Consider the following 19,539-nt stretch of genomic DNA (forward strand, 5'->3'; position numbering starts at 1 on the left):
CACACCTAAATAACTGGCAATTAGACACTGGGCACATTATATGACAGACACATTACAATGCCCTTTATGACTGTCTGTGACTGTATTTTATACAGAAGTCTCTGTTTGTGTACACTACTGTGTTCGTCGTCAGACAGTAAACCCATGCTGAAGCTACAGTCTGGTATATTTAGATGTGAGAGCTCATCAGTGAGTATGAAACAAATAAATAACCACTGGCAGTTGAACCGGTGTGCCTAATAAAGTGGATAATGGGTGGAGCCACCGCCGACGTGTACGCCGGGTAGAGAAATGTCAAGATGTTGTGATTGGCTGCTGAGACAGGCCTCCAGAGAAGACGCGCCCACAAAAGTCATTGCATCAGCTTGAATATAATATGAACCGTAAACCAGTTCCAGCACTGTTCCATAACATCGCCGAGCAGGCGGTACCTTCTTAACTGCCGCACATACACATCCCGGAAGCGGTTACTCACCATTAGCAGCAGCCAGAGCTCCGACACAGAGACCCTCACAGAGACGAACACCTCCTACTGAAGCTGCCGGGCTTCCCGACACACAGACCATCCCAGAAAAACGAACAGACCGAAGACGTCGATCTTAAAAAATACTTTGCTGAGGTTTGATAACAACTTTGAAGATGACCTACGTCTGAGCGAACGCACCAGGAGGACCACCAGCACCGCCGCTGCCCTCTCCGCCGTCTTCCCCGCCAGCCTCCGCTGAGGGAGAATCTACTCCACGTATCGCTTTGACAGGACAACCGAAGACAGAGTAGAAACAAGAGACTTTCTCCACTGCGCTGCCGCCATGGAGTCAGAAAAGGTAATTTTACGCGATACTCACTTCACAACATTAACAATTTACATTTAAATTACATTTACTTTGTAAATAAAAAACCTTTGTGACCGGTAAGATGTCGGTGTCTTGTCGTAAAATGCCCCCCCGAAACTGGCGCACTATGTTCCGCACTGTCCCACAGCCAACGAGTTCACTGAGTTCATCGAGTTTATTTATTTATTTATTTATTTATTTATTTATGAATGTATGTATGTATTTATTTATTTACTTATTTACTTATTATTATTACTTAGTATTGAGTATTGCGTAGTTTACTTTCGTGTTGTTCGAACGTGTTGTTCCAGTTCTTCACAAGTGTGTCATTAACAGTATCAAGTATCAACACACGTTAAAATGTAATTTTTTCCAATAGAAATTAAAACTTAATTTCGATATATGTCGATATAGCTTTACATTATGCAAGCATACTATAAATAAATATAATGTTTTTTTATCGCGCGATCATTATTATTATTATTATTATTATTAATAGTATTATTACTACTACTATTATCGTATGCTACATCTATTAGAAGCTGCATGTAGCACTCATTAGCAAATTGCAAGTTATGAAATAGTCTGATTATTCTTTTGCATTGAACTGAATTGTTTGCCTAAGTGACAGCTCCCTGCAGTTCACTTGGTCTGTTGTCAGTCTGACATTCTGGTCAGAAAATGTTTCTCTAGCTGTTGTTGTTTTATTCCTGTATGCTGTTTTTCTTTATGCATACTGTGCTGTCATGGCTCTTCAGTTGCACGTGTTTGCTGTGGATGTGATGGGAATGGTTTTCTCTGTTCCCACATTTGTGGACAGAGCCCACTGAGGGAATACACAGTTGTCATCCTCCCATAGAGAATTCTTTGTCTTGAACCTTTCCGTCTGTGGTTGCTTCCCTCACTCCCTGTGCTGTATTTTGGTTCTTCCACCAGCGTTGTCAGGTGGAAGAACAGTCAGTGTTGTGACAACTTCACAGAAAACCCCCCACTAAACTAGAGGAAATGATGTGAGTACACAATGAGTTGTAGTGCGTTGAAGTAAAACTGATTCCGGTAAATTTTAAAGCTGCAATTTAATTTATCGTGCTAGAATTAAACTTTGCCCTCATTGTTTCATTAAGGTGTGGTCCAGTTGATCTCACACTCTAGTCTCAGGTCTGTGTACAGAGCACAATGCAATCCTATTTTACTTCTTAATGTTTGGTTCTCTAAGTGCATATAATGCAGTTTACAGTCAATTATACAACTTCTCCATCAAACTTTATTTTGCCCTCTTACAGGTCTTAACAAATAATTACCAACAACAGAGAGCTTTGCTTGGGTCTGAAAACTCACCTCAGCTCTCTAATGAAAGAATGGAAAATACTGATTGGGGTCAAATGAACAGCTGACCTGCTCTGTTTTGAATAAAACTGTACATAGATACTTGATTCCTGCCAGACTTGACAGCACAGGTATTTTGATTGGGGGGTCCGGAGCCAACAACCAGTTCATGCTTAATTCTCTGTCCTCCGTCTTTCATAGATCTCTTTAAGACAGTGAGGCCTGCAGATTAATTTTCATCTGCATGACTTGCTTCCTTCAGTATGCTTTAGAGTGCAACTGACAGCCATGTCCTAATGAGGCCTAATGAGGCTTTGCTGCAAAGTTTGGATAAAGTGATCCTGGAGGGTTTAATTGAGAAGAAAAAGTAAACATAAACGTCCATGTTTAATTTGCTTTCTTGAGAAAATAAATGGTTTGTGCACACTGTACTAACCTGCACTCACATCACTGTTTGTTTAAATTAAAGTATTCATGTAGGTTGTTATTATTGCTGTGACATTAAAAAAGTCTTGCTCAGTCAAGCATGTTTTATTTAACGACTGTAAGCGCAGAAAACACCTGAAAACATGCAGCACATACAAAAACATATTTATATCACCAGAGCATTGTTGTAGAAGATATTGGGTTCTTCCTCTTAAGCTTCACATGAACCGGGATGAGGTTGAGTGGCACTGTTAACCAAATGAAGTAAGTTTGTGTAATTCAATATATTCATATTGAATTACACAAACAATGCCTGTCCTTTTCCTGCTGTTTTATTTATTTTATCTTTTTATTTTTCTTCTCCAAATACTTATGTTGTCACAGAGAAATAAAATAAAAATAATAAGCAAATTTAATTCACAAAACCACATCATACGGTACACAATGGACGTGTAGTGGTGCATATTGTTTTACAAGTATATTGTTAAAGCAATAAACTATTGCGTTATAATTAGAAATGTATATTGTTTTAACAATAAACTTTTGTATAATAAACACGATATAACCCAATACTCATCTGATTTTATTTTACTGATGTGGCAAAAGACAAATTATTTTGTACTACCTGGGCTTTAACTTAAATAACTTAAGGTATGGTCTTTATTGTAATGTACAGACCCATCACTGATGAAACTACAAGAGAAATATTTCCATTACTTAGATCAGGAGTAGGGATTTAGAGTAATGTCGGTTGAGGTGAGTGAGTTCTGTGGGCACATATTGGATTCCCTTCAGCTGTGTAAGCTGAGACCAGCTGTGATGTGTAGAGAGGGACGTGATGGTAGCAGCGTCGGCCATCACCACAAGTCTGGTTGTCTGGCAAGGAAATGAACCAAATTACAGAGAAGTGCTCGCTTCTGCTTCAACTTTTTATGTAACTAAATACTGTCTGACCTCGGACAGGGAGAATCCTCTCGAGTCTGGCCCTGATGAAGGCAATAGTTAGAATTGTTTATCTTGAACCTGTGCATTAGTTATCTTATTTTGGATAACACATCCTCCTCACTTGGTTTCACTGGTTTGACAATGGACCAATTTATAGTTTCATGCAGTTTCAAGTTATTCCTTTCTTTTATATGTTATATGATTATGTATCTCACTAAGAAGTCCGTGTAGCACCTCTTATTTTCTGTTGATACTTGTTGTTGTGGCCCAACTCTCACTTTCTTGAAAGAAAGTGTACCGCTATGTCCTTCTCACGTTGTGAAGAGTTCATGATGAACTTCTGTCAGTTGACTAAAACTGTGTTGTTTCACTCTAAAAAGAATTGCTCAGTGTGTATTTGCACCATTAGGAAGAAAGGATGGAGATTGTGTTTCCTGTTTGAGTCTCGTAAATTTAAAAAAAAAAAAGGTAGCACTCCAGCATTGGTGTCAACTGCCTCTCCAGCAAAACAACCCTATAAAAACTGAAAAAGTGTCACTCGATAAACGTTATAAAATGTGTCAATATTGGTTTAGCGTTTAAGAAATGGAGAGATTGCCTTGGGTCACCTGTTGCATTTGAAGCCCTGCTTTTGCCTGTGTTAATGTGGAGGGAGGGGCTCAGCAAACCCATAACATTAGTATTCAATCAACAACCTGGGGATGAGACTCAACAATGAACTATTCTTTAAACAATCCTGCCTTCTACGGGTTTAATATTTAAAAAGCTTCGGGGGGACACTTTGCTCAAAATGTATGTGAACTGTTCTTCTACTTAACTTCCTCATTGTCTATATTAGTCATCAATATGAGATGAGCCTGGCGGGATGGGATGTGATGTGCGTGTGGATCTTCTGCTACATTTGCCGGCCTTATGTGCTTTATGAACTTGCTTTTTATCTGTCCAGCCACTGTTTACCCAATAAGAGTTAGGGAGCTGTGGTGCTGAGCAACTAAAGCCACCATCAACATTGCAAATACTGCATCACAGTAATGATAGACTAGACTTTACTGGCTGCTGAGACACCGCATCTCATATAACTCTTCCCCTGTAAAGTGGACACATTTGTATTGGTGTCATAGGAGACGTTTATGTGACATAAAGAATGGATATTTATTTTAATGACTACTACAAAATCTTCCTTATGTTTAGTCTGGATTCTACACGAGCAGCGCAGTTCTTCATTGATTTAGTCTTGGAAGAGGAAAAGTTGTTTTTAGGTGCAGACTGCGGACTTTGGGAAAGCGGCACCAAAGTCCAAACAAATTCTGGTTGATTTTGGCAGCCAAATTTGTCTGCTTGTCATTTTAGTCATATTTTTTTTATGTCTCTCTTTTACATCACAGAGTAGAAGATGAGGTCTGAGTAGTGGTGGGTTTCCTTTGCTACTGACAGTATTAAAACTCTACACCTTTGTTAAATGCAAAGCATCAACACCAGTATTTCAACTCTTGCTCAAAGACATCTTTACACATTATTCAGATAATAGCAGTAGTTGTTTGGTCTTTCAAATCTGCTTTATCAGGTTTAAAAGTTTTATCTTTCTTACACAATGAAATCCCACTACTCTAATCTGGTTTAAAGCTGCATGTAGATTAGTATGGTATGCAGTCTAATGCCAGGTCCTGGTCCTTGTGAACCACGAACATAGCCAGCTTATGTATGTAAACAAAAACTCTATGAAGAAATGTAAACACAACGCAAAGCTGCAGCTCAGAGAACCAAGAAACCGGATGATGACTGTTCACGTGTAATAACGTCAAGGCTGAAGTCAAAAAATAGTTTTTGTGGGAGTGGCTTTATCATTTCCCCACTGAGGAGATCACACATTGTGCTGCTGTCTCGCATACAAGGTCCTGTGCTATTGTCATGTCTTTTTTTTTTTCTTTTTTTTTACTTTGTGTGACCTAGGTTAAAGTGAGTTATTTTAACTCTTGCCAATAATAACCAAGAACATTGAATTCCTTTAGTATTAAGATTAAAACTGTACATCGGCCTATAGACCGATATATATAGATATTTTTGAATGCGGAAATAACTAGAGGACTTTCTATTGTTGTGCGGCGCTTCAGGAATTTGTTTTCTGTTTCCTTCACATATGTTTGATTACTTGATAGTGTCGTAAAAACATGACAGGTCGGTGATAATATCACATGGATGTGGAACTGACCTGTCATTTTCGATTTGTTATCGATAGTTTAGATAGTTTTTGAATGTGGCTCTCTGCTTTTCCTCGGTCCCCATAAAAAGTTATTTTGCATCCACATTCCCGTCTTTTTTGTGCCAGATAATTCGAACATTGCGTTCCATTAAAGCCTTTCACTTGGACCAACAGTTATAGCAACCCCCGACCGCACTTAAAATTGCACAAAAATAATGGCAGCCTTCTCCATGTATGTTTCTGGCAAAAAATAAACTCTATACATACTGTATATACCGAAGCCAGGCTGAGGGAGGTCTCCTTTTTGTGGGTTAAAGGTAAAGATGTCACACATGTGTGTTTGATTTCACATGAATACATGCTGCTCTCTCCGTTTTTGCATCTGGATTCAAACATTTACCTTCAGGACCGTTTTCATAAATAACTCCTGCTCTTCCCCGGAGGTGGTGAGACCTACATTGAGTTCACTGTTGACTTCTCAGTGGGGACAGATGGGAGTTTTTGTGTTTATATTGAGAAGCGGCTGGTTGTATATTGAACTCTCATCAGGAGTGGATCTTTGACAGAATGACATCAGTAGTGGTTGGTTTTCTCTTTGGCAACACGGCTCCTTTAAGCCTTCATGCCTGAAAAGTAAGTATGTTTACTTACTTTGCCTAAACATTCTTGTCATGGACCTGATGACCCTCCCTAACTACAACCCTATTGGCTCAGAGGTGTAGGCGGACCTTAAAGTCTTCCTTGTTCTGCCCATTTTTAGACGGAGCATGTTGGAGTGACAAAAAACACACAGAGAGTTTTTTTTCTCTTCTCTTGGCTCTCCTCCCTCAACATTATGCAAGTGAAGAACTTTGGGTCACACAAAAAAGTTTTTGAACTCCCAAGTCAGCCCAGCTACTTCAGTCACAATGAACACATTTATGAAGTAGTTTATGGCTCTTTTGTGATATTTCAGAGGAGCTCTCATATTTGTTGACAGAAACCTGGTGGTGGTGGTGTTCTTTATTTGTATTTGTGTGAAAACTGTAATGATTATTCCTGAGACCAGATTCAGACATGGCATGACTGAGTGGTCCTATTATGTCCTAAATGTATCCTCAGATCTGATCACAGAAACCACAATGGAAGGTTTTTATGAGGATGCATTTGTCTAACTGTCTTCTCAGCTCATATCAAGTCGTTTCACATTTGCAAGGAGAGCTTTGATTTTCTCAAACTCCTGTTTGCTCCCTCCTTCTCTCGCTCTCTTTCTATCTCTGTCACTTGTGTCTACACACACACTTATGTACACACACACAAACATAGTAACTGGAGACTTATTTGTATAATCTGACACAAATTACGTCATTGTTTACTTATATAAAGAGCAGGCTTACCAGATCCGAATGATGCATCCTGGACTTCTCCAATGTCAGGTTCTGAACAGTCGTGCCTATCACGATCTGTTTGTGATCAGATGACAGAGGACAGATGTTAACAATAGGTCTAAACTCGGCCTTGGAATCCACCTCATATCGACATTTGGGCCAATACTGATGTTTGTTTGTGGCAAAGTCTTTTCGCTCTCCGCACTATCATGCAATCTTTGAATCATACAAATGAGTGCATCCCTACTTAAGACTTAACTGTGCCTTTATCAGTATGTTTATATCAAGCGAATACATTTAAAACTGTTCACTTATTGCTCTGATTTAAGGTGCAGGTTTATCAGACTTGCTTTATCCTGCACACGAGGGTCACAGGGCTGCTGGTGCCAATCCCAGCTGACATAGGGCAAAAGACAGGTACACCCTGGAGAGACCTCTGCATGTATTTGGACATGTGGGAGGAAGCCAGAGAAAACCTACACACACATGTAGAAAATGCACCCAGGAATGCAAACCAGCAACCCTCTTGTTGTGAGGCAACAGTGCGAGCCACGTGCACCGTATGGTGGAAATGATAAAGATGGAAATACTCTTTTTACTTTTCCGTGAAGTAGAGTTAAAAAAGTAGAGTCATTGATGTTTGTGATAAACAGCAGTAGTAGACATGACACGGTAGTTTTTAGGCTGGACAAAAACAAACTGTGGCTTGCTTGAGGCAGTTTTCCTGTCTGTGAAGAAGACCCAGACTGGTTCATTAACTTTTGGGTTTGAGAAAAATCAGCAACAGAAACACAAGTCATAAAACATGAGAACACCTGGATTTAACCTGGAGCCGTCCAGAGGGGGTTATAAAGACCACTTCCCTGTTTCCCATATGCACACATACCTTAAGGCGCCAAAAGGGAGTTCTTACTTTTAAACATAAGGCAGTCTGAGACTATGGATTTTCTAAAATAGTTATTTATATTTAAATAGTTATTTTTTCAGGATATTAATTCCACATGTTGAAGAATTCAAAGTAAAGATGTAGCAGCTCAGTCTGAATATAATTAGATTATTCCAGAGAAGTGCTACAAAAGTGCTACAGTATCCACTCCAATCACTTGTCGTCATGTAATCACTTAACCAATCGATGAAATGTTGATAAACTGGTCTGTTTAGATTGTTTTGTTTTCACTGACAACATTTCTCTTCTCTCTGTTCACTTGCAGAAAATAACGTACCCGTTGTTGATGTGTGTTGGAACTGCTGTGATCGGCTCTCTACAGTTTGGCTACAACACTGGCGTCATCAATGCCCCCCAGAAGGTGAGTTATTAGAGTCTGCATACAAACGACATCACCATGATCGTTTTAAACCCAGGGTTTGTCATTTTCATTCCTTTTTATTTAAGTTGTTTAAATCCTTTTCTGTTCCCGATAGCTATTATAACATAAAAGTCTCTGTGATTAAAAGAAGCCCTCACAATACTGCATATAAACAATTTGAACCACATGGGAGTCAGGGGATGCAGATATAATAATAGCTGTATTTACGTTAAAGTCCAAGGATTACTGTATTGACAGACCCCGGGTGATTCCTGTGTAAAAGAGTGTGTCCATGCCCAAAATTGGACCTTTGCTGCCAGACACAGGCTGGGAAAAGACAGACAAGGAAATTCGTAGGAAATGAAATGCTCAAGGAAGTCAGCCACCTATCCCCATGTCTAAACAATGCAATGGAAAAGATACTTCTATAACCCCCAAGGACTAAATCTTCAGTCAGTTTAATAAACAGGCAGGTACACTGAAAAAAAAGGTAATTTCCTGGGGAATGTCTATATTGAATCGTATGTTAATAATGTCTGTCTGCTCAGTTTTTGGTTGGTCCAAACACACCCTCTGGCTACACAGCTGTCTCTCAGCAGGTTACAGGTGTGTCACCAGACATGGTAAAGCCTCGCCTGCTCTGTATTTTTCCTTTGACGTACACAGTGTTTGTTCACAGTGGGCCAGAGGCCGACTTTCTCTTTGATCCAGAGCACAAACATGGGGTGTTTGTACGGTGTGCGGTTCTCTCTGGGAGGACAGTCTGTTTTTGGTCTGGACTACTGTTCGGCACTCTGTTCTGAATGAGAGCAGCAGTGCAAAAGTTTAAGTAATGATATGATCTTTTGTGCATTCTTGAGTCATAAGAGGATGAATAAATGGGCAGCTGATGTTCATGAGGGGATTTTATGCTGTGAGGTATTTGTTCAAAATCTTTCCATCCATTGTTCATACATTAAAAACCTACAGCAATGAACATATCTATAAAAAAGCCCTATGTGTTGTGCTGATGACCAAGAGTATGTATAGAGGTGTAAATAACAGTTTTTTTATATTATTTATTTATCTCACTATTATGTAGACTATAGATGGAAAATTATTATATTATATTATTTTATGCCCCGTTATAGTCTAACTTTTTGTATTTCTCTTTTTATCATCATGTACTTTGTTCTATTCATATTATGATTGGATTTTGTCCAACTTGTAAATTACCAAATTTTAAATGTTTTGTTTTTATGTAAAGCACATTGTGTTGCCTAGACACGTTTATACATTTCAAATTGTCTCAACAACAGTGCAGATCCTCAAGATAGCTGTCCTCTAATATAAGAAGCTGAAGCCAGTAAATATTTGACTTTTTTTTGCTTTAAAAGTTACAATAATAAAAATAGCAGCATTTGTCTGTGCCTATTCACTGAAAATTAGTCAAAACTTACGGGCATTTCATCCTGTGTTTTGCCTCAAGAACTCCACTGTGAAAGCAGCACATGTGCCTCCCCACGGTGCTCAGCCACTGAGTGCACTGTGAGGTGCTGCAGCGTGAGAGGGAGGCGGGGAGTGTGCCGTCTGTTAGACACTGGGATTGTATGGGCCCTTCCCCTCTTAGGTATTAACAGCATCATGTGCTAATATTCCCAGATGAGTGTGCAGTAGAAAAGTTGTTCAACTGGTTGCTAATTCTTTATTAGTTACCACATAAGAGGCTCCGATTACACATATACAAGATTTACATAGCAGTAACTCTTGAGATAATCACAGCACCTCTCCCCTCTGAGCGCCAGTGTGTGTTAAAGGCCGCAGTGATGTTGCTGCTGCTGCTGCTGCTACTGCCTGTGACGCAGACTTGTTACAGCATCTCTGATTGCACATGGTCTTTCATTGGGCCTCTGACCTGCTCTCACGCCTGAGTCCTCCTTCCTGTCTGCCTCTTCCACTTTGAACATGGCATTCCCTTATATGGGAAATCATATAATCAAGGAGGTCCTTATAGTAGATAATCGAATCTGCTGTTTTTAAAGTAGATTTTTTCTTGAATTCGCAGCTGTATGTGCTATCGTCTTGGTTACTGAAGCATTACATATCCAAAATAGCGTGCAGATGTGAATTTCTCTGTGAGATGAATAAAGTATCTATCTATCTAAAATACTTCATATCACGTCCTGTGTTATAATATTGTTAAGGCTTCACTTGTTGAAGTAATTTTATTTGCTCCCTGTGTGTGCTGTACACAGTGCTCACCTTGACAAGCTGGCCAACAGCCAGCTCCGACAACACGCTGACAGCCAGAGAGCATGAATAGACAGCCTGTTTCATTGTTTGGTAAGAGCCAGCTGGTAGTTTGGACTGTGCCGTGTGTTCAGATTAAACTGGGGAGAGAACATAACTCCAGCACAACACACAATATCGACCTATTCATGAGCCAGCCATCATAAGGTGCCTCTTTGGTGCTAAAGCCTCATAATTTGACTAAAGTGGTGTTTCCTTTCACTATACGTGATTGGATTTGAGATGCAGGCAGCAATTCAGGTGATTGGAACAAGAATATTTAGTACCAAAAAAGTAGCAATTAAAGCAAACACAAGCAGCAACGCCATTTCCACTGGACAAAAATGACTCTGCAATGCACATAGGTCTTTTTATCAGCTTCAGTTCCGATCAGCATTGGTGGGGGACACTGAGTGGGCACGTTTTCTTCTTTGTCTTCTTAAATTTTGGCAGCAGCACACATTGCTGTGTGATTTCTGGCTATGCCACGCATTCTCCCTCCACCTTTTAGCACAGGGATTGGCCATGATTGTTTATAGTGAACCTTACTTTTAAAAGCTTGAGACAACACTTTCACAATGCCAGTCTGGCAGGAAGTGGCGCAGGTTCACTTTCTGTTCACATAACCAGCAACATATATGTCAGGTAACTTGTCTCTTCACCAGCTGTTCATAAAAAGTGAAGTGCAATGACATTTCCCCTTAACTTCTTGGTTTACATTACATTACATGTCATTTAGCAGACGCTTTTATCCAAAGCGACTTACAATGGAATCAAGTACAATTAGCCAGGGGTGGAATCGAACTTGCGACCATGATGTCTTTGGTACACAAGGTAGGGTCTTAACCACTGAGCCACTCCACCCACGTTTCTCTCGCACGAAACAAACAAAATTGGGTGTTTCTGGTGTGAAATCATGTTGGACTAAAATGTAAGTGTTACTGTATTTTGAGACAACACTAAGACATTAATAAAACCTTTAGTCTCTTTGACAAACTTGTGGGCAGAATCATGTAAGTTAAGTTTCAACCTGGAAGCTGCGTATCTGGATGCCAACTTCAGCATCATTACAGACTTAAACTGTACACACTATACTGTATGCACACAGTCACTTCCTGATTTTCAATTTGCCACCCAACTATTTCCAGTAAGCTGTCTGTCAAAGATGCAAATATGTTCTACTGTCAGTCCCCTTCTGACACTGAAATTTACACACATTTTTTTATTTTTAGGCCATGTTGAATCCCTCATGGTTAACCACTAACACAACTACTAAAAGACAATCTTTTACAGCAACAGCACGGCAGTTTACACGTCGTCTTCTTTTTATTTCCGGGCCAAAGACCAGGGAGGAAATTTTGGTGCATGTGCAGAACACCAAGTCCGACTCCGGTCCAACTAAGTGTATACATGCTGGAGTAATCATATTATGAATCACATTATCCAGGTATGTTAGTCTGACTAAGGCTAGCTCGGTTTTAGTCGGATGAACGTATTTACATGACATTAAGAAAACTTAATTATTGTCTTAGTCCGACTTAAGCAATATTCTCCCTTTTACAAGTCAGTGACCTGACAAAATCATTTTGAAGCTGTTATTTTTAGGTAAAAAAAACCCAAACAAATAAAAGTTGCTGATGTCCTGATGTGTTTCATCCATAAACCAAAGACATTCGGTTTACTTTAATAGAGAAGCAAAGACACCAGAGAATAGGATAATGTTATGAAATAATGGAATCGTTATTTAATAAAAAGGCGAGTAATCATTATGTAATAAGAGTAACTGATACTTATTCTTTGGAAAACTCAGTGTAATATGATTTAATTTCTCTATAATCACCCGTATGAAACTCCTACATGAGTTCTTCTTAAATGGAGCCGGTTTTAAAAAAGTGGACGTGACTGGGTCAAGGTCACAGGTACGCTACACTATATGTATGATGATGCACTTGTTTTATCACTAAGCAAGGTCTTGTGAGCGTAAGTTGATAGCTGATGTGACCCAGGAGCCGTGTCACTCTATAGTTCTTCCCACACTGCTTGAAAGCCCTTGATAAATGACAGCCACTCTAACTCATGGGCAAGGGCACTGCTGAGTATTTTTTCCACATGCTGTTGCTGAGCATCGACACACCGAGGTCTGACACGAGGCTGACCGTCAAGTGTTTCAATACAAATATAGGTGGTGTTACACTAATGCGAGAGGCACATGACAGAGCTGAAGTAAGCGTTTGGTCACAGTAGGTCAGAGGCATTATGTTGCAGTCCATCACACAGTTGTGGGATGTCACAGACTGACCTTTTGGAATCATATGAGATGTTTCGGTGTGACATAAACAAACACAGTCTCTGATGTCTCAACACTTGTCACCTGCTCTGCTGGGCGTGTTTGTCAACATACGCAAATCCTCTGTAATGGAGAAGGAGGAGGGTGGGGAACAGAAACCCAACCATGTCTGGTAAACTTCCTGTTTGCTGGGAAATGATAATGATCAGGTAGTGCTGCCATCAGCTGGTCAGTTAGCAACAGTTCAGTCGCCTTCAGCGTTGCTCATGTATGGGCATGAGCAGGAGGAAAACAAAGGACACTAGGATCTAATTCTGATGAACTGTAATAATGACATTAAAATGGTTTGTCTGGTGGTTCTCTGTTTTCATTTAAATTGTGTTTTTCTTATTGTTAGAAAAATGATCATGTCGAGTGTGAACTTTCTTATTATACAAAGACATTAAAAGGTGTCTCTTTTTGTCATTCATAGATCATTGAGAAATTCATCAATGAGACATGGGCCCAGCGCTACCAGGAACCCATCACAGAAAACTCCCTAACTGCCATCTGGTCCATCGCTGTGGCTATTTTTTCTGTTGGTGGCATCATAGGCTCCTTCTCTGTCGGACTGTTTGTCAACCGTTTTGGAAGGTAAATACTGAATCATATTGAAACAGCCTTGCCTACTTGACTACTTCAAATACAAATAGAGCTTCTCATTCAGTGAACACTGTAGATGTAATAGTTCCAGGATTAGTCAACGAGGATCTTCTTCTTCTTCTTACACAGGAAGCACAGAAATACAATGTTGTAGTTGATAATTATCAGAAAAAATGCAATACAGACATTTATCAAAACAAATCTGTCAATTAAGAATCGAATAGTAGAATGGAATAGAATTTGTTGGACAAACAAACACATCAGGATAGGTTGCACCCTAACACATTAGCAACAGTGGTGTCAAATCCCAGAAAATCCACCTTGTTTATTTGGCGTCCACAGGAAGAAGTCGATGCTCATGGCTAACATCCTGTCTTTCATCGCTTCTGCACTGATGGGCTTTTCAAAGATGGCGGGCTCGTGGGAAATGCTGATCATTGGTCGTTTTGTGGTTGGCCTCTACTGTGGCCTCACCACAGGCTTCGTACCCATGTATGTGGGAGAGATTTCTCCAACAACTCTACGAGGAGCCCTGGGCACCCTGCACCAGTTAGGCATTGTGCTTGGCATCCTGATTGCACAGGTTGGTGGAAAAGTAATTCTCTTTGACATGATTTTCATGGAGAGCGAAGTTTTGTTCCTCTTATAAATCCCTTCCCCGGGGCTTTGCAGGTAGTTCATGTTTTGGTTGTGCATGTCTTGCTTGGTTTTAGGTGTTTGGATTGGAGGTAATCTTGGGCAGCGACGACTTGTGGCCACTCCTCCTGGGATTCATTTTCATCCCGGCCGTGTTTCAGTGCGTCCTGCTGCCTCTCTGCCCCGAGAGTCCACGTTTCCTGCTCATCAACAGGAATGAAGAGAACAAGGCCAAGTCAGGTGAGGTCACACACATAGTGGATGTTATTCAACATAACTGCTGTTGTAAAGAACTAAAACATTAAGGGTAAGGGCACTATATTAGTGTCCTTACAGCCGTGTATTGAATGTTACCTCATGATTCAACTGAAAGCTGCTTTTTGTTCTCTGCACATTTTAGTGCTTAAGAAGCTGCGAGGAACCACAGACGTGAGTGCTGACATGCAGGAGATGAAGGAGGAGAGTCGGCAGATGATGAGAGAGAAGAAGGTGACCATCAAGGAGCTTGTACTGTCGCCCATCTACCGCCAGCCGCTCATCATCGCCATAGTCTTGCAGCTCTCCCAGCAGCTGTCTGGCATCAATGCTGTGAGTTTCAGACATACTTTGTACAAAACTCACAATGGTGCTAGTAGAGTAGCATTGCAGTAGCTTAAAAACCAGTACATTTATTCTTAATGTTTTATCTAGGTGTTCTACTACTCCACAAAAATCTTTGAGACAGCTGGGGTTGAGCAGCCTGTCTATGCCACCATTGGTGCAGGCGTGGTTAACACAGCTTTCACTGTTGTGTCGGTGAGTACAGTATTAAGTATTTCTCATAACAGTTGAGGTGCAATATCTGTTGTTGTTCATCATAGTTCTTTTGTGTGATTGTTTAAAAGTGAATCTCTTAATGCAAATGTGCTTGTATTGTATTTTTCTTAGACGACTGAAGGTACCAGAGGTTTATTCATCGTTTTATGTCCTTTGTTTCTTTCTTTCCGTAGCTCTTTATCGTTGAGCGAACAGGACGTAGGTCTCTGCACATGGCGGGGCTGCTGGGAATGGCTGGGTCTGCTGTCCTAATGACAATAGCCTTGGCTCTGCTGGTACATCAACAAACACGCACTTCATGATGATATAAGAACTAGTCATTGTGTTAAAATAAAGATAACCTGCAATCTTACCACAATTCTTGCTGGTTTTAGGACCAGGTCAAATGGATGTCCTATCTGAGCATCGTGGCCATTTTTGCCTTTGTGGCGTTCTTCGAGATTGGACCTGGTCCCATCCCGTGGTTCATCGTGGCTGAGCTGTTCTCGCAGGGACCTCGGCCTTCAGCCATTGCTGTCGCTGGTTTGTCCAACTGGACGGCCAACTTCATAGTGGGAATGGGCTTTCAGTATGTACAGGTGAGTAAAATATGACCAGAGGTGAATTGAATGTTTGTGAGGAGGTGGAACTATTAGAGCAAGGACATGAAGTAGCAATTACATATTGAGATTATTATTATTTTTTTTAATCAAAGATTTGATTACATTTAATTGCAATGGTTGAAAGAACATTACAATTTAAAAACTCTAGCTTCATTCATTAATCAGGATATGCAATTAATTTGAGTGAATGCATTCAGTGTTGTCAACAGTTGACAACTTAATATTCATTATATTTTATTCATAATAAGTTCCACAGCTTGTTGCAAGTAAGTTCCTTGGAAGGTAACAGGTGTGTATAAAGTAGATAGTTGTACTGTGAGTTTGTCATGAAGTTAAGTCGCATTATTTTAAAGTGAAGTAACACAGTAATCACCCTGTGTTAACTGAGTGGCACTATGCTGAGCTTCATCACATGACCGAAATGATTTACAGGAGGACAACACTCACAAGTAGTGGTTAAGTCAGGATAGACATTTAATCTAGTTTTTAGGTAAAATTGCAAATAATTTACATCACACGTAATTTAGTTTGTTGTTGGAGAGATGGTGGTGAAATAGTTACAAATGTTTTGTTCCATGTCCTAACTCAAATTATTCATATTGATTGACAGCAGTGAAAAAAAAGTACATTTATGTGTATCAGACCAAATCACAACCTCAGTTCATTTAAAAAGAATACACACAAATTAAAGATATGAACTCTATTAGGAAACCAAGACAATCTTGAAATGCATATTTCCAAAGTGAAATGAATCCATCTCGCATCGTCACTGTCCGATCATTGAGAGCTGACCGGTGTCTCTGCTCTCACTCCTCTCTACAGGCACAATGTGGGCCCTACGTGTTCGTCATCTTCACCGTGCTGCTTCTCTTCTTCTTCGTCTTCACCTATTTCAAAGTGCCGGAGACAAAGGGCCGGACGTTTGACGAGATCGCATCCGGCTTCCGACAGGCGGGTGGCGCCGGCAGAGAAAAGCACTCGCCAGACGAGCTCAACAGCCTGGGAGCTGATTCTCAGCTCTGAGCGACTGTTTCAAACTTTCTAACAAACTCTCTGTCGGACCGAGGAGGGAGCACAGAAAGGGTCTTCTGACTAGAAGTAGACATATACATTGGTAGAGTTTTTTTTCCCCACACTGTCACCACATTTTGGGCACCAGTCCCGTGATTCTCCAACATGATATTTCCTGCCGCCCCTTTTCATGTCACACACAGAAACTCAGCGGCTCGTCTGGCAGATGTAGATGGAAAGTTGAGGATAGATGTGGAAGATTTTGAAAAATTTCTTTTGCAGTAAGGAAAATAAGTGTCTGCATCAATCAACCAACCTTTATTTTATTTTATTTTTTAAAGAAAACTGCTTTATTTCACAAAATATATTTTATATCTGCTTATGCTCTGTTCTTCTAGCCTGTTACAGTACTGTCAATTTGTTTTTATGTGGTGAATGAGTGCTCTAGTTTGAGAATCAATTCACTCTGCAAAAAATACTTTGTGGGTCTTCATCCTGCAACGTTGTATCACTGTACACTTAAGCACTGTAGATGCCGAACAGCTTGACTTTGTCTCTGTCCACCAGAGGGAGCACTCCCTTGGAGAAAAGCGCCTCTGTGCTCCCCTGATGAAGAACAAGTTGTTTGCACCTTTTTTAAAGTTACTGAATACTCGGTCGCACACTGAGGATTTTAATGAACGTAATGAAATATTTTACTGTTGTGCTTCGTATTTTACTCACATTTGTCACACATGTACTCCGCTTGTCGTTGGTAAGAATGACTTGATACTGAATTCGAAAGAAGAATCTGTTAATGGTGATGAAGACAAAGACCTTATGGCGTGTTTTTCTGTTTCTCAGAACAGCTGATGAGTTTCATATTGGGTATATTGGGTTTTGTAGAAGAGGAACAGTATCTGCACAGTTTAGAACCAGAGAGCTGAACAATGAGTAAATCATCCATCTGTTTTACTGGTAAATAGACACTGTTTGACAAATCTGACCCACAAAACCAGAACATTTGTGAGTTTTAAGTGCCTGTCTGAAACAATCATGCCTCTATTGCCTTCAGCCTTCCAGTGTATTACAGTTTCAGGTCAGACCGGCCTGATCCAGACTGAAAGCCTCTATCAGTGGGGGATCTTTTTTGTATTTCGTTGAATCGAGATTATATCTGGAGCCTCCAGAGTCTGTTGATTTGGCCGGAGTGATTTCACTTGAGCAGTAGTCACGTAACTGTTCCTCCATGACAACCACAAAACACGCTCAGAAAGCATGACACATAGTTAAAAATAAATAACAGGGACCAAAATGAATGTCATTATTAACCCTAACCCACCCCCCGTGTTCCTTGCACTCTATGACGTCCAAAAGGAGGTGGACGTTTGATGCTGTGGTGTGAGGCGCACGTTGTGCCTTGTACTCTGAATTCTGCAGTATTTATATAGCTTTCTCTTTTCCAGTTGTGTACTCACTGCAGACATAAGTTGGTGACATAAAAAAAAGAACCATGTAGTCTGACTCACTTGGCCTCGCTGTACAAGTCTGTGATTGCTGTAGCACTTGTGTTTTCTCTGTAAGTGCATCGTTTGGGGAAGTTATCGTTTTGGCTGCACTTTATTATTCACATCTTCATCTTCATTGATGTTTTTTTTCCTACTTGGTGTGGAAATGATTACTGAAGACAGACTGAAGTACTGCTGATGGATTACTTGATGGTTTTTTTTTGTTTGTTTTTTTTTAAATGGCAATGCACGGAACTGTCTAATTTTTCACATCTATTCCATTCGTATAAGAGCACACTGACATGTGTTGTGAGTCAATGCAACATTCATAATTTAAGGACTTTGATCCAAATCCAACCCGCTTGTTTAAAAACATTTTTAAATCATTCCATTCTTGTCAGTTTTTGTACATAGTAGATCTTTGTAGAATATATATTTTTTGGATTTTTTTTCAGTGGGTCAGCTCACCTGTCCTGGAATGCACTGTAACATCCACTCCGTAATATACAATATTGTCACCAGCAAACCCGTGTAAAAGATGCGTGTCCACACACACTCCCAGAGTAATGTCTGTTGCAAATATCAAAATTGTAATTTATGTACATAGGTCCACAACTCTGTTTGGGCATTTCATTTTTAATGTAACCTTTACCTTATGGCACAGGTCAGTGGTCTAAACACACGGGATGATGTAAATATGAAGCACACTACAGCCTTACCCACTCCAATATATGAACTATTTAAGTTTTAGATGGTGTGTTTAAGTAGGTAAATGAATTATTAGTGCTGTAGTGCCACACTTTCTCTGACTTTTTGATTTGATATCCATGTTGTGGCTTAATAACAAAGTAATTTTATTTCTGTAGTGTTTTCATTTTAGTGCACAGAGCATATTCTAATGTTTTTAATAGTAAAAGATCTGTGTGTATGATGCTGAAATGTCAACCTTTGCTGGGGTGAAATGTATAAGTTGTAATGGATGGTCTTGTTTGAGTGGCTGAATAAAATAAATCATACATACAGATCCAAAGGTTTCCTTGTCATGTTGTGGCTTTTGTGGGCTGTATAATATGTTTTATGTATTTGTAGAGTTTTTTGTAATATCGAGTATTTGCCAGGTGCAAGATTCAAAAAGGTCATAATAAGGATTGTGTCATAAAAACCCAGCAAAAGATGCCAATTTAAAAGTTTATGAGGAAATGAACAACCATCCCTGAATCAAATATAACAACCTACAAGAAAGTAGAAAGACACACATGAACATATCAACATAAATAATAAATAACCCTCATAAGACGCATCACATTGCTTGTGAGGAGTCTCAGGAGCTCAGTCTGTGGAAAAATGTGAGTAAAATAGGAATTAAAAAATTAAACCCAATAAAAG

The 19,539-nt window shown here is 39.9% G+C and overlaps 1 protein-coding gene across 2 annotated transcripts; it reads left to right on the top strand.

Moving 5' to 3' along the window:
- The first annotated feature begins 379 nt into the window (after window positions 1-379).
- slc2a1b (solute carrier family 2 member 1b) lies at window positions 380-19,177 on the top strand. 2 transcript variants are annotated; one of them, XM_044024339.1, is made up of 10 exons: window positions 380-824; window positions 8,309-8,404; window positions 13,432-13,592; window positions 13,944-14,184; window positions 14,315-14,477; window positions 14,638-14,825; window positions 14,928-15,032; window positions 15,227-15,328; window positions 15,428-15,631; window positions 16,478-19,177. In XM_044024339.1, exons 1-10 carry the CDS (start codon window positions 810-812, stop codon window positions 16,676-16,678), a joined length of 1,476 nt encoding a protein of 491 aa, XP_043880274.1. In that variant the 5' UTR covers window positions 380-809; the 3' UTR covers window positions 16,679-19,177. The 2 variants fall into 2 exon arrangements, with proteins under 2 accessions (XP_043880274.1, XP_043880275.1); XM_044024340.1 differs by having other exon boundaries at window positions 15,227-15,324; window positions 15,427-15,631.
- Window positions 19,178-19,539: the final 362 nt, after the last annotated feature.

This window comes from Solea senegalensis, linkage group LG4 (assembly GCF_019176455.1).
Source record: "Solea senegalensis isolate Sse05_10M linkage group LG4, IFAPA_SoseM_1, whole genome shotgun sequence".
Classification (NCBI taxonomy): Eukaryota; Metazoa; Chordata; class Actinopteri; order Pleuronectiformes; family Soleidae; genus Solea; species Solea senegalensis.